This window comes from Zea mays, chromosome 1, assembly GCF_902167145.1.
Source record: "Zea mays cultivar B73 chromosome 1, Zm-B73-REFERENCE-NAM-5.0, whole genome shotgun sequence".
Taxonomy (NCBI): domain Eukaryota; kingdom Viridiplantae; phylum Streptophyta; class Magnoliopsida; order Poales; family Poaceae; genus Zea; species Zea mays.
Genome location: NC_050096.1, coordinates 90291692 through 90307129, shown reverse-complemented (window position 1 = coordinate 90307129; position 15438 = coordinate 90291692). Strand labels below are relative to the sequence as shown.

General features: G+C 41.4%; 1 protein-coding gene across 3 annotated transcripts; it reads right to left on the bottom strand.

Moving 5' to 3' along the window:
* Window positions 1-248: 248 nt before the first annotated feature.
* Window positions 249-4309, bottom strand: LOC100278787 (uncharacterized). 3 transcript variants are annotated; one of them, XM_008673946.4, is made up of 5 exons: window positions 3776-4309; window positions 3603-3674; window positions 3374-3463; window positions 2960-3287; window positions 249-1852 (listed from the first exon to the last, which is right to left on the bottom strand). In XM_008673946.4, the coding sequence occupies exons 3-5, from the start codon at window positions 3461-3463 to the stop codon at window positions 705-707; spliced, it is 1566 nt and encodes a 521-aa protein (XP_008672168.1). In that variant the 5' UTR covers window positions 3603-3674; window positions 3776-4309; the 3' UTR covers window positions 249-704. The 3 variants fall into 3 exon arrangements, with proteins under 3 accessions (XP_008672168.1, NP_001182954.1, NP_001145422.2); NM_001196025.2 differs by having other exon boundaries at window positions 274-1852; window positions 3603-3697; window positions 3776-4065; NM_001151950.2 differs by lacking the exon at window positions 3603-3674 and having other exon boundaries at window positions 274-1852; window positions 3776-4140.
* Between the last annotated feature and the right edge of the window lie 11129 nt (window positions 4310-15438).

Sequence of the window (15438 nt, the reverse complement as noted above, 5' to 3'; positions counted from 1 at the left end):
ATGGCCTGGCCTCTTGATCATCAATGGAGATTGGAGACAGCGTCGCAAGTGTTAGATGGATGCACTACCTGGTTCAACATCAAGACCAGGCAATCTGGAGAAGAGATCAAGACCTGGAAAAGATACCAATGCTGCACAAAGGACAGAAAATCTGGGGCCATTAGGACCCCCGATCAGTATGGTCGTCAATTGTACTGACAGACATGGTTTCTTTGATTCACAGGTCAGTGAAACCAGTCCAAATCGCCTGGATTGAAGTGAGGGCTTGTTGTTGAGATGCAGCAGTCAACAGGCCCAGATAAATTTAATCTAAGCAAGTATACTGTTTTCGCATTAATCCAAGGTATAACCCAAGATAGAAAGTGCTAGGTTATCATCAGGAACAACCATCTTGCCTTCTTCGTCGACTCTGATCTAAGCCTGGAATTTCGAGACTGATCATTGTGGCACTATGACTGTCTTCGCCGCTAGACTTTCAAATATAAAGGCAAAAAAAAAAAATCTTGAATCTAACAACCTGATCACTCCAGGAAAGATATAACAAGAGGGGAAAGGAAAGAATATCCCCAACTAAATGGTCACCAGCAAACCAGAGTTTGAAGCTAGGCTTGATACACACGAATATTCACATGGTTTAGAATGGACTCTCCTGTTCTGAATCGCCTGCCTTATGGCACCCTGCCACGGAATGCAGATGCTCCTGGTCAGCGCTTGACAGCTCCACGTTTGCACGGCCTCGGTTGAGCTGAGGATGCGCCTGGACCCTTGCGGGGTTTCCTGGACCGAGCTTTCTTTGGCGCATAGCCTATAACTTCCAAGTCCTCGCATATCTCTTGCCTCCCTAGAAGGAGGCCAGGAATGATCTCCCTCTGAAAATTTCTCATACCCCTCCCTCTCTTTAGCTTGATCCGACATGCTGGTCCTTCGATATAGGGTGGTGCCACATTGATCGATTGACCGTCATCTTGGATCTCCTCTAAGTTCAACACGGTTTGCTCGAACGAGTCCAATGAAGGCTGAGGCTCATCGTTCACGTTCTGAGCTGCTGTCTGGTTGCTGCTTCCAAAGCAATGAGCAATGCGTTCAGAACTATGCTGGAAAATGGAAAGAAGGGTTCTAGCTGCAGTATCAGCTGTTGTGCCATCACCATCGACCTTGTCTTGAAGCATGCTTAACTCTTGAATATTCGATGCTCCATTGTCGGATATCTCAAGTCTTGGAGGGAAACTTGTATCAACAAGAGGAGATCCAGGGATCAAAAACTCCTTGTTAATGGTTCCAGACTGTGTCAACTGAACCTTATTGATACCATTAGCTGTTGGGGATGTGAGAAGCACCTTACTATCATCCTCGTGCGCCAACATATGATCATGTCCAAGAACCGCATGTTTTGTGGAAGTTTCTGCATGCAGACTATCTTTATTGGAGAAAGAACGACGGGGTGCTGTTCCTTTACTTACATCATTATTTACATCCTTATCTCTATAATCACAGATTTCTGATGGCATGTCGGTGTTTTCAAGTGACACATTAAGGTCAAAAAGAAACTTCGGTTGAACTGGCGATTCAGTTACCACATCCCTTGAACTGTCTGCAACTGAGTTGGGGGTGACCACAGTGATGGAAGATCCTTTCATTGATCTGATACCAGCGATATGCTCTTTCTCAGAAGTTTCTCTACGGTTGTCTGAAAAAATTCCACAATACGTTGAAGAAGAAGGAACCAGAGTAGAAGACATAAAAAGACTTTCTTCTTGAGGAACATTCAGGTCAAACAGTGAATGTCTTGCTTCATTGTTACTTGTTTTGATAGGGGACTGGCAATCCGGAGTGTCACTAGATCCAACTGAACCTGAAAATGAACAAGGTTAGAATAGTCATGAAGCTCTATGAGCAGGCCATCTTGTTGCCTTGTTGGATTATGATTTAGCTTGCAATGAACAAAGCATCACATACAAGAATAAAGTAAGGGAAATAAAACCTGAAAAATGTTCAAATAATCACATTGTGATCTTGGACTTGTGGTCATGCTCAATTCATGGCATGTCTAATATTAACTAAAGCTCTAAAGCACGAATGATGCTACAATGGGAATATACAGACTTGCAGAACTTGGAACTCTCATGTGAATTATTAACATAGAAGTTTATAAATTTCAGTTAGCAGACATAGATATTAGAGCAACAGATATGTCATCCATGTTTATGACTTGTCCTAAACTAGACTTTGCATTGTAATAATCCCAGTAGAGCTGGCTAGCAACAAAACCTCCCTAAAAAACACAGAAAATATTTGAATGCAGACATGGATAGCATTGAGAAAGATCACATTGTTGTAACAAAGCTGTTTCTCCTTTCTGTGAAATATTGTAAAATATTTATTCCTCTTATTAATATAATGATACGAAGGTCTCCTAAGAAAAAAAATATTTCACCAAACTAGTAAAATGACATCGATCTTGTTCTCCAAAACTCAATTGCTGCAAATAGTTAGCAGTTTTTTTTTCAGAAAATGGAACTGTTTCCGGCCTCTATTTTAGTTTCTGTATTTGACAATTTAGGGACTAAAATGAAATAAAATGGAGGGACTAAAAATTAGTCATTAGAAACCAAACACCCTCTAAGTTACAAAAAGTTAGCATATATTACCTCCGTTCTTGAATATTTGTCATCCGCTAGCTCACTTTTGAACTAAAATGCGACAAATAAAAAAGAACAGAGGGAGTACATAACAACTTTTAGCTATTTATGTAACTTATGGCTGTGACAAACAATGTGGCAATATCATCCTCTTTGTCATTAATTGAGCACTATAGCCTTTATTCATCAAAGGTTCAACTTATAGACACATATGCAACAGGTACAGTCAAAAAATAGGTCATACAAGATGACAACAACCTGTTTGCATAAGTAGCTCTGAAACATGTTAGCACAGGATGCAAGGTTGAATAGAGACTCACCAACGCTTACACGCGATATGTTCCAGTCTCTACACGACTGAAGCGACTCTGCAAGTGAGGTGTTCTCTGGTGAAATACAGCATGAACCATCCTGAGACTTGCCATTTTGGTTGGCAGGGTTGCCAAAGCCAGAACAACCAATAGCTTCAATCGCATCACCAGAAATCGATGGCTTCTCCAAGTCAATCACTCCGTGATAAGCATCGGATTTTCTCCAAACTGAAGTCCTAACATCTGAAGTCAGTTCCACAGATTCGGAGAACGGTTTGCGTTTATTGAAATTGGTGGAAACTTCTTGGGTTTGATTGCGCCTCGAACCCAAATCCATCTGGGGCACCAAAAAATCCTTCTTTAGCAAGACAAATTTAGACTATCTTACATGGGAGAGAAAAGAAATCTAGCTGTTCCTCTCACCAGCTTATGCTCACGGATCGAGTGCAGGCTACTTCGTGAACTGCTAGATTGCTTCCAGAAAGAAGGATAAAACTTCTTCAGATCCTCCATCTGCAAAAAAAAAAATAAAATAAAAGATATCACATCGCATTCACGTTCGTCGCCACCCAAAGTAACCTTACAGTCCAATTTCACCCAAGCTGTTAACCCTAACTCAACGGGCTTATACAACCATAAACAAGAAACCAACCTTAATTGGACAAGCAACCAAATCTCCATATCATTTTTCTGTTGTCCCCGTGGAGAACAACCACTCCTTTAGCTACCGAAGCAACGGGAAAAGCTCTAGTATATACGGAAAAACAGGAAGGCATAAAAAGAAAGGATTATGGCGCATAATAAACAGGGGGGAAAAAAGGAAACCTTTCCGTGGCGGCGATACTTCTTTGTCGCGCCTCCCCTCGTCGAGCTCGGTCTGGATCTTCTCAATTCTTTCGCGGCTGGATACTGCTGGAGGCAGGCGGCTGTCCGTACCGTCAGGCCAGCCCCTGCGGCTTCTTCTCTCTCTCTTTTTTTTTCCTGCTCCTTTCCTGTTTCTCTCTCGGCTCACATGCTCTCTTTTTTTTCACCTGCTATGATTTTGATTTACTGATGCATGGCCGCATGGGTAGTGGGAGATGGGGATGGAGATAGGGATTGATACCTCTCGTTAGTCTAATCTTCTCTAGGGGATCTGCTTACCTGTGACTGCTGCTGCATATGCATGCAAGGAGCGAGGTGGGCTTGGGGACGGAGATGCGTCAAATCTGCCACTTTAATCACACAGTTCCGGAGGAGAAAGTAGGTGCTGTTGGTTGTTACTTGTATTTTGTATTAAAACACGTGTACGGATGATCTGCGTTCCGAAAAGCCACTAGAGTTCAGTCATCGACCAATTAAAAAAATGATAATTTTTGCATCAAGGAGTCCATTTTTTTTTGTCTCAATGTAATTTTGCCGTCAATATCTAACCAGTGTTCGAAAATAAAAATAAAAACCCACGGAGATATCTCGAGTTCAGTTATTTGTTTGGTTGGTTGGATGTGCCTCCAACACTGACAGTGATGGCTGATGGTATGGTCCACTGCAGCAAATACATGGTACTACCCGGCAGGAGTATACAATAGAAAAGCAACAGAAATAATAATCAAGTGGCGGAGGACAGCAAAGGCTGGCATAGGGGGAATACGGGAAGTGTACTATCTGAACAATTTCTAGGGCGGGGCGGGGATGCTTTGCCCCCAAAAAAGCCCCTCGTGTTTTGTTCCCTCACCTCCCGTTGCTTCACGAAGTAGACGATCTCTGACGAGGTCAGCCCAAGCCAGTGTTAAGTAATGCAACCGGCAATTGCTTGGTGGCAAAATTGTTACTGTTTGGTTGCCTGTCTTTGGTGAAAGGATGGCCTTGATTGCGAAATTATTGTTTTGGTTGCCTTTCTTTGGTGATAGGATGACCATGCTGTTGTATATCCATGGAGGTGGCACTGATCTTCTCCCTTTTCCTACACGTCTACTCCTACACTTTCGTGCTTCTCTAAATAAAAAGCCAATGCACACAATTTTACTTGTACCCAGTGCCGGACGTAGTACGAGAATTCATCGATGCAAAAAACATATGACAAAATCAAATAAGACAGTAAAAAACTAGTATTATGTAATTTAAATTTTATATCAATACATGATACAAGATCGGACATGTTGGGTGGACCGGCGTCGCGATGATGGCGAGCGGGATAAGGACACCGGGAAGGGAGCGTGATTGGGCGACATCGCATCGTGTGACGTCGGGAAAGGGGCGTTAGGGCATACTGGCTCGAGCAGCGTCTAGAAGAATGAGACCGAATGAATAGATGCAAAAACTAGGCTGAGGAGGAGGACGGATGTTAGGAGGACTAAACCAATTCGACGAGAAGGCCTATAATAGGACTGTATTAGCCCACCCAAAATTTTGATTTTTTCTATACATAACAGTAAATGAACCTCATACCCCCTTTGGAATACAAGATTGGTGAAATGTAGGAACAAGAAAAATGTGTAGGAATAAATTGCTTAACACTTGCAATTCTATAGGAATTAAAAATGCGAAAACTTCTAATAGAGCATTTTGGATGCAATATAGAAAGAACACAACAATTAGAGGAAAGAGATAGACACACAAAAAAATCTCGAAGAGGTTGGACGTCAAGTTAGAAATCCTTCAAAATCACACTACAATAGGTTATTCCATAGGAATTTTTATAGGATTTGCATGACCTCAATCCTTTGTTCTAAAGGTCTTTATAGAAAAATTTTCTATAGGAATTTAATACTCTAAAATTCCTCCACTTTTTCTTTGTCCCAAAGGAGATCTAAAAGGTTATAAAATTTGAGGGGGGCCATGGCCCACTTTGCCCCCTTTCCGTTGCCCCTGCCTGTACCTCGTTTGGATATATATATATATATATATATTTGTTGGTCCCTTGTTCTCAAATGTTGTGAATCAAGAACAAGACAACACAATTGTTAAAGATTAAGGACCTTCGTCCTCCGAAGTATTATCTCCTCTCGGATATAATAATCTTCTGATGAAGGTCATGAAGGACATGCCTTCATGATTCATGAAAATAAGAATGCATAAAGATAATGAATGCAATCTATTGCCTCTTACACATATGTATTTCATAATATGCACATGATCATTAACAAATTTATATTACATTGATACCTTCGGCTTGTTCGAAGGTGTAGATGCGATAGTGATTACAATTCAGCGTGAAAAGTACGGGAGTACTATTCACCTATTTATAGGCACGGGACGCAGCCCGGGTAAAAGTACAATTATGACCTTAACACTTGTCCATAATCGTAACAAAAATCACTAGGGACTAACTAGCCTTTTCCTCTTTGGCTTGGCTCCATGTTTGATATTCGGCATCATTTTAAGGCGAAGTTGTTGTCCTTCGGTGGTAGCTTCGGTATTCGTCATCGTTGCTTCCAAACAGTATCTTCGTCTCGAGGATCTTCGACAGAGAGAGACAGAGAGAGACCTCAAAATTACTTTGCCAATGATACCTTTGTCTTGAGGACCTTCGGCGGAGAAGAAGACCTCCAACAATATTGGAGCACGAAATTAGGAATTGGAATTAGATTTCTAGAAGTATATTGTTTAGTTGCACATGGAATTGAGATTTGGAATCAAAGACTCAATTCCCTGGAATTGGACTATAACTATAAACTCACTCTCTCAATACATAGCATCACCCCTCTGTATTTTGTGGAATTGAACCACACAATTCCAAACTCCAATTCAGTGACATCCAAACAATAACATTAGAATTACATCTCATTTCAATACTATGGCTGATTTGGTATTGAACCCAATTTAATTCCATGTCCTCCAATATCGACATCGAAACAGAGCATTGGTTGAATAGCAACCAGCATGGAGGAAGGGTACCTTGTTTCAGCGCATGAATTACGAGATTCAGAAGGCTAGAGGTCCCCGCTGGGACAATTATCGAGCATCTCTCGCTTTGGCGCTTCGATCTGCGAGCATGCACACCACCTAGATCCACAGCGGCGACTGCGTCGCGCCCCCTCCCGACGCTTCTTGGTCCCGGTCCCTCTACCTCCACCGCCAACGATGGAGACGTCTACGCCCTCAAGTAGTATTATGTATCTCATCTTCTATTTTAAATTCTAACAATATTTTGCAGAATCATATGTAACTATGTAAGATTACTAGCCATAGCGTTGCGAAATATAGCAGCAACGAAGCATAGCCACCAGAGACGCTAGTCGCCACACAATTTCAGAAGGTCACGAGATTTTTCCCGATGGCCACCGGCCAGTAGCACAAGCTTGGCTCAACGAAAATTGTCACCTCCTGCGTTTTTGTTAAGCCAAAGCTTAAGAAACATCAGTGCTCTTTTTACTTTATACCAAACACGCTCGTAATATTTCTAACTAAAGATCCAAGGTGCCAGGTCCATCATCCTCTTTTTATCTATAACAGAACAAATTATGAAGTGTCACATACTCGCATATTAAAAAGGTGTTCGCAGGTCGCTATGATTTTCATTTATGCTTGAGTATAAAGTATAAAACACAAATATATTATGTTAGTTAAGTGGGTGTGAATGTGGGTTTGGATCCAACAATCACAGTTAGAGTATGCATAATTTTAACTTTTTTACCATTTAAATGTGGGGGAGTGAAACTGGTGCTTTTATAATACCACATCTTAGGGCTTGTCCGACAGTAATGTTTCTTAAACCATGGTTTTAAAATAGTAGATTTTGCGATTGTTATGACAATACAATAGTTATGGTGACTTCTAAAAATACTATCTAGTGTTTGGCTACAGCATTGTAAACAATAATATCATGTCACAAAAACTTTAGGTTCAAGTGGAGTTTCAATACTCTAAAAGTAACATGATATCTAAAATACTATGGTTTTGAAAACATAGTTTTTACAAATGCAACCAAACACCTAATGGCATAAAATACTCTAGTATTTCTATAAACCATGGTATTTCATTTTCAAACAAACCCTAAGGTATTTTCAAAACATGTTTAGTGAACGATCCTCTCCCTTCGATTTGTTTATGCCTTTTTCCATAATTAAATCTTGTCTTTCTAAGTCTTAGACTTTTTATTAGTACCTTGTGCTCCTCTAAATCACTTCTTTATGTTCATTAATTATCAACTTCTTAAAAGTTTATCAGGATTTTTAACAGTTTTTGGACCTCCCTAAAATTTGGACTCTTCATGTTCCAAAATGCCGATTGAGAAATTTATGGACCTTTTAAAAAACTAAACCTCAACTAAGATTCTAGATTTTTTTTCTAGAATTATTTTTATTTTAAAATTCAATAAATTCAAAATTAATAAAATATATTGTTTTTGCACCAACTTAAGATCATATCAATATGTATATGTCGAAGTTCTCCTTGACGCGAACGATCTAAAAGTACAACCCATTTTTCGCAGTTGTTGCTCTTATCTCCTTAGATCTAAAGTCGAGGTTTCGAATCCATACAACTACAATGACTTTTTTGACCATCTTGAATATCTCCTATGAAAACCACTACCATACCATTCGGTAACTCATGTCGTTCTCTGCACTATTTAGATATCATATAACTTTTCTTTCTTTTCTATTTTTCGATGAACTCCACCATGACCACCTACGACGAATGTTAGTCAAACTCAACTGTGCCACATGGGCTACTATTTTTAGTAGAAATGCTCATTGAAAGGGAAATGTGCCTTTGGGCAATTTCTATTATGTTTTGGTGATTAAGTGTCCAACACATTTAAATAAGCTCTCATGTGCTAAACAAAGAGAGAAGTGATAATCAAGGCAAAGGTTTGGTTCTAGACTTAGTACATTGGTTTTTGTAGCCGTACGCCGCCAAAAACTCCCGAGAGGTGCCAGACCGAGCTGAGTCTTGGCTGCTCCAGCCAAGTTCTTTTCTTCTTCTCTTTTCTGATTCTAGCACTTAGACAAATATATTAGTACACACAAAAACCAATGTACTAAGTCTAGAACCATACCTTTGCCTTGATTATCACTTCTCTCTTTGTTTAGCACATGAGAGCTTATTTAAATGTGTTGGACACTTAATCACCAAAACATAATAGAAATTGCCCAAAGACACATTTCCCTTTCAATCTCCCCCTTTTTGGTGATTTATGCCAGCACATTCAAAAGCAATGCAAAACATGCAACATTGATTCAAATTGAAGACCAAATTGTTTTTGACTCGAATTTGGCATATTTGGATCATTCTTTGCCACCACTTGGTTTGTTTTTGCAAATCAAATTCATTTTTCTATCTCTAAGTCAAACTCATTTGTTTGAGCATAAAGAGAGATAATCCAAGAGTAAAAATGATTAAGAGCCAAAAAACTCCCCCTTTTTCCCATAATCAAACATTCTCCCCACAAGAGACCAAATTTTGACTATAAGAGTTTTTTGACAAATCAAAAAGTTCTAACTCTACTATTTTCAAAATTCTCAAGTGGTAGCTGATCCATTTGCTTTGGCCTTAATTTCTCCCCCTTTGGCATTAAGCACCAAAACGGGATCATTATTGGCCCATTAACCCCATTGCCTCACCAAAATTGTCAATTAAGAGCAAACGACAATAAGAGTATAAATATGAACTTGGAGTTAATACCGGAGTGCAGTGGAAGTCTTTGCATGGTCCAAGTTCACTTTTCCCTTTCAATTCACCTTTGAGACTACATCAAGTAAACTGAAGCACAAATGTTAGTCTCAAAGGGTCAAGTTGTAGCACTTCTCCCCCTAAATATGTGCATCATTCACATATGGACTTGTGAGGTCCGGGGATCCCTTGCACAACTTGAGCACCATAAATAAACAATAAATCTCATAAATGCATAAAGTAACTTGATCAAAGGCATAAAACACATGTATGCTATAAATCAATCCAAGTTATGCGAATCTAAGACATTTAGCTCACTACGCAGCCTGCAAAAGGTTTTCTCATCTAAAGGCTTGGTAAAGATATCGGCTAGCTGGTTCTCGGTGCTAATATAGAACACTTCGATATCTCCCTTTTGCTGGTGGTCTCTCAAAAAGTGATGCCGGATGTCTATGTGCTTAGTGCGGCTGTGTTCAACAGGATTATCCGCCATGCAGATTGCACTCTCATTGTCACATAGGAGTGGGACTTTGCTCAGATTGTAGCCAAAGTCCCGGAGGGTTTGCCTCATCCAAAGTAGTTGCGCGCAACACTGTCCTACGGCAACATACTCGGCCTCAACGGTGGATAGGGCAACAGAGGTTTGTTTCTTAGAACTCCAAGACACCAGGGACCTTCCTAGGAATTGGCACGTCCTTGATGTACTCTTCCTACCAACCTTGCATCCAGCATAATCGGAGTCTGAGTATCCAATCAAGTCAAAGGTAGACCCCTTTGGATACCAGATCTCGAAGCAAGGCGTAGCAACTAAATACTTAAGAATTCGCTTAACGACCACAAGGTGACACTCCCTTGGATCGGATTGAAATCTAGCACACATGCATACGCTAAGCATAATATCCGGTCTACTAGCACATAAATAAAGCAATGAACCTATCATGGACCGGTATGCCTTTTGATCAACAGACTTACCTCCTTTGTTGAGGTCGACGTGTCCGTCGGTTCCCATTGGCGTCTTTGCGGGCTTGGTGTCCTTCATCCCAAACCGCTTGAGAAGGTCTTGTGTGTACTTCATTTGTGAGATGAAGGTGCCATCCTTGAGTTGCTTCACTTGGAACCCAAGGAAGTAGTTCAACTCGCCCATCATCGACATCTCAAATTTCTGTGTCATCACCCTGCTAAACTCCTCACAAGACTTTTGGTTAGTAGAACCAAATATTATGTCATGGACATAAATTTGGCACACAAATAGGTCACCATCACAAGTCTTAGTGAAAAGAGTTGGATCGGCTTTCCCAACCTTGAAAGAATTAGCAATTAAGAAATCTCTAAGGCATTCATACCATGCTCTTGGGGCTTGCTTAAGTCCATAGAGCGCCTTAGAGAGCTTACACACATGGTTGGGGTACCTGTCATCCTCAAAGCCAGGGGGTTGTTCCACATACACCTCATCCTTGATTGGCCCATTGAGGAAAGCACTCTTCACATCCATTTGAAACAACCTGAAAGAGTGGTTAGCGGCATAAGCTAATAGTATTCTAATGGACTCTAGCCTAGCCACAGGAGCAAAAGGTTTCTCGAAATCCAAACCTGCGACTTGGGCATAACCTTTTGCCACAAGTCGAGCCTTGTTTCTTGTCACCACCCCGTGCTCATCTTGCTTGTTGCGGAACACCCACTTGGTTCCCACAACGTTTTGCTTTGGACGTGGCACCTGGGTCCAAACTTCGTTTCACTTGAAATTGTTGAGCTCTTCCTGCATGGCCAACACCCAGTCCGGATCTAGCAAGGCCTCTTCTACCCTGAAGGGCTCAATAGAAGAGACAAACGAGTAATGTTCACAAAAATTAGCTAATCTAGAGCGAGTGGTTACTCCCTTGCTTATATCACCCAAAATCTGGTCGATGGGAGGATTCCTTTGAATCGTCGCTCGGACTTGAGTTGGAGGGGCCAGTGGTGCTTCTTCCTCCATAACTTGTTCTTCTTGTGCTCCCCCTTGATCACACGCCTCTTCTTGAGGAACCTGTTCATCATCTTGAGTTGGGGGATGCACCATGGTTGAGGAAGAAGGTTGATCTTGTTCTTGTTGTTCCTTTGGTCGCACATCTCTAATCGCCATGGTGCGTATTGCGGCCGTTGGAACATCATCTTCATCTACATCATCAAGATCAAGTTGCTCTCTTGGAGAGCCATTAGTCTCATCAAATACAACGTCGCTAGAGACTTCAACCAAACCTGATGATTTGTTGAAGACTCTATACGCCTTTGTATTTGAGTCATAACCTAGCAAAAACCCTTCTACAGCTTTGGGAGCAAATTTAGAATTTCTACCTTTCTTCAATAGAATGTAACATTTACTCCCAAATACACGAAAGTATGAAACATTGGGTTTGTTACCAGTCAGTAGTTCATACGAGGTCTTTTTGAGGAGGCGATGGAGATAGAGCCGGTTTATGGCATGGCAAGCTGTGTTCACAGCTTCCGACCAAAACCGCTCGGGCGTCTTGAACTCTCCAAGCATCATCCTCGCCATGTCAATAAGCGTCCTGTTCTTCCTCTCTACCACACCGTTTTGCTGTGGTGTGTAGGGAGCGAAGAACTCGTGCTTGATCCCTTCCTCCTCAAGGTATTCCTCCACTTGAAGATTCTTGAACTCGGACCCATTGTCGCTTCTAATCTTTTTCACCTTGAGCTCAAATTCGTTTTGAGCTCGCCTTAGAAAGCGCTTGAGAGTCCCTTGGGTTTCTGATTTATCCTGCAAAAAGAATACCCAAGTGAAGCGGGAAAAATCATCAACAATAACAAGACCATACTTACTTCCCCCAATGCTAAGGTAGGCGACGGGTCCGAAGAGATCCATATGTAGTAACTCTAGTGGTCTTGATGTAGTCATCACATTTTTGTTGTGATGAGTGCTTCCCACCTGTTTTCCTGCCTGACAAGCTGCACAAGGTCTATCCTTTTCGAAGCATACATTGGTTAGTCCTAACACATGCTCTCCCTTTAGAAGTTTGTGAAGGTTCTTCATCCCAACATGTGCTAGACGGCAATGCCACAGCCAACCCATACTAGTCTTAGCGATTAAGCATGCATCTAGATCGGCCTCCTCTTTCAAAAAATCAACTAAGTAGAGTTTGCCATCTAGTACACCCTTAAATGCTAATGAACCATCACTCCTTCTAAAGACAGATACATCAACATTTGTAAACAAACAATTGTAGCCCATGTGGCACAATTGACTAATAGACAGGAGATTATAGCCTAGCGACTCTACTAAAAATACATTAGAGATAGAGTGCTCATTTGTGATGGCTATCTTGCCCAAGCCTTTGACCTTGCCTTGGTTCCCATCTCCAAAGATAATCGTATCCTGGGAACCTTGTTCTTGACGTAGGAGGTGAACATCTTCTTCTCCCCCGTCATGTGGTTTGTGCATCCGCTGTCGATAATCCAGCTTGAGCCCCCGGATGCATAAACCTGCAAGACAATTTACGCTTGGGTTTTAGGTACCCAACTCTTGTTGGGTCCTACAAGGTTAGTCACAATAGTCTTTGGAACCCAAATGTAAGTCTTGTCTCCCTTGCACTTGGCCCCCAACTTCCTAGCAACCACTTTCTTATTCTTACAACAAATTGCAAAAGAAGTATTGCAAGCATGGTAAATTGTAGAGAGTTCATTACATACTTTCCTAGGCACATGATGACCAACATTTTTCCTAGGCATATTTCTACATGCACAAAAGAAGAATTTGAAGCAATCATAACATGTGAATCATAAGCATAACTCCTATGAGCATTTCTAGAAAATTTTCTATCACTATAGATGAAAGCATGATTCCTTTGAGCACTATTAGCCATAGGGGCCTTCCCTTTCTCCTTGGCGGGAATGGGATCCCTTTGGCTTGTTAAGTTCTTGGCTTCCTTTCGAAAGCCAAGCCCATCCTTAATTGAGGGGTGTCTACCAACCGTGTAGGCATCCCTAGCAAATTTTAATTTATCAAAGTCACTTTTGCAAGTCTTAAGTTGAGCATTAAGACTTGTCACTTCATCATTTAATTTAGAAATGGAAATTAAATGTTCATTACAAGCATCAACATTAAAATCCTTGCATCTATTGCAAATAACGACATGTTCCACACATGAACTAGATTTATTAGCTACTTCTAGCTCAGCATTTAAATCATTATTAACACTCTTTAAACTAGAAATAGTTTCATGACAAGCAGATAATTTTGAAGATAGCATTTCATTTCTTTTAACCTCTAAAGCAAGAGACTTTTGCACACTTACAAACTTATCATACTCTTCATATAAAATATCCTCTTGCTTTTCTAAAAGTCTATTCTTTTCATTTAAAGCATCAATCAATTCATTGATTTTATCTACTTTAGTTCTATCTAAACCTTTGAATAAACTTGTGTAATCTACTTCATCATCACTAGAGTCATCATCACTTAAAGTAGTATACTTAGGGGTATCTCGAGCGCTTACCTTTTTCTCCTTTGCCATGAGGCAAGTATGACGCTCGTTGGGGAAGAGAGATGACTTGTTGAAGGCTGAGGCGGCGAGTCCTTCGTCGTCGGAGTCGGAAGAAGAGCAATCCGAATCCCATTCTTTTCTAAGGTGCGCCTCGCCCTTCACCTTCTTGTAGGACTTCTTTTTCTCCCTCTTCCCGCTCTTTTCTTGTCCATGGTCACTATCATTATCAGGACAATTAGCAATAAAGTGACCAGTCTTACCGCACTTGAAGCAAGATCACTTTCCCTTTGTTTTGTTCTTGTTTGGGTACTCCTTGCGTCCTTTCAATGCGGTCTTGAAGCGCTTTATGATTAGGGCCATCTCATCCTCATTTAGCCCGGCCGCCTCAACTTGTGCCACCTTGCTAGGTAGCGCCTCCCTGCTGCTTGTTGCTTTGAGAGCAACCGGTTGAGGCTCATAGACGGGTAGAGGGCCATTGAGAGCATCATCAACGTATCGCGCTTCCTTCACCATCATCCGCCCGCTCACAAATTTCCCAAGAATCTCCTCGGGAGTCATCTTTGTGTACCTGGGATTTTCACGGATGAGGTTCACAAGATGAGGATCAATAACAGTGAAGGACCTGAGCATAAGTCAGACGACGTCGTGGTCCGTCCATCTCGTGCTTCCATAGCTCCTGATCTTGTTGACCAGGGTCTTGAGCCTGTTGTACGTTTGTGTTGGCTCTTCTCCCCTGATCATTGCGAACCTTCCCAGCTCGCCTTCCACCAACTCCATCTTGGTGATCATGGTGGCGTCGTTCCCCTCATGAGAAATCTTGAGGGCGTCCTAGGTTTGCTTGGTGTTGTCCAAGCCGCTCACCTTATTATACTCGTCCCTGCACAAGGATGCTAGCAAAACAGTGGTAGCTTGTGCATTTTTATGGATTTTCTCATTAATGAAAACAGGGTTGTCAGTACTATCAAAATGCATTCCGTTCTCAACTACCTCCCAAATACTAGGATGAAGAGAGAAAAGGTGACTACACATCTTGTGACTCCAAAAAGTGTAGTCCTCTCCATCAAAGTGTGGAGGTTTACCAAGAGGAATAGAAAGCAAATGTGCATTGGAATTATTCAGAATACGAGAATAATCAAATGAAAAGTTTGAGTTAACCGGTTTCTTTTTCTCGTCGTAGTCATAATCTCTTGGGGAAGAAGAGGATTTGTCGCTGTCGTAGTAGACTATCTTCTTGATGCGCCTCATTTTCATCTCGTCCTTCTTCTTATGACTTGAGCCAGAGTCAGTGGGCTTGTCGTCTCTTGGCTCGTTGAGGAAGGACTCCTTCTCCTTGTCATTTACCACGATCCCCTTTCCCTTAGGATCCATCCCTTCGGGCGATTAGTCCCTTTTGTGAAGAGAACAGCTCTGATACCA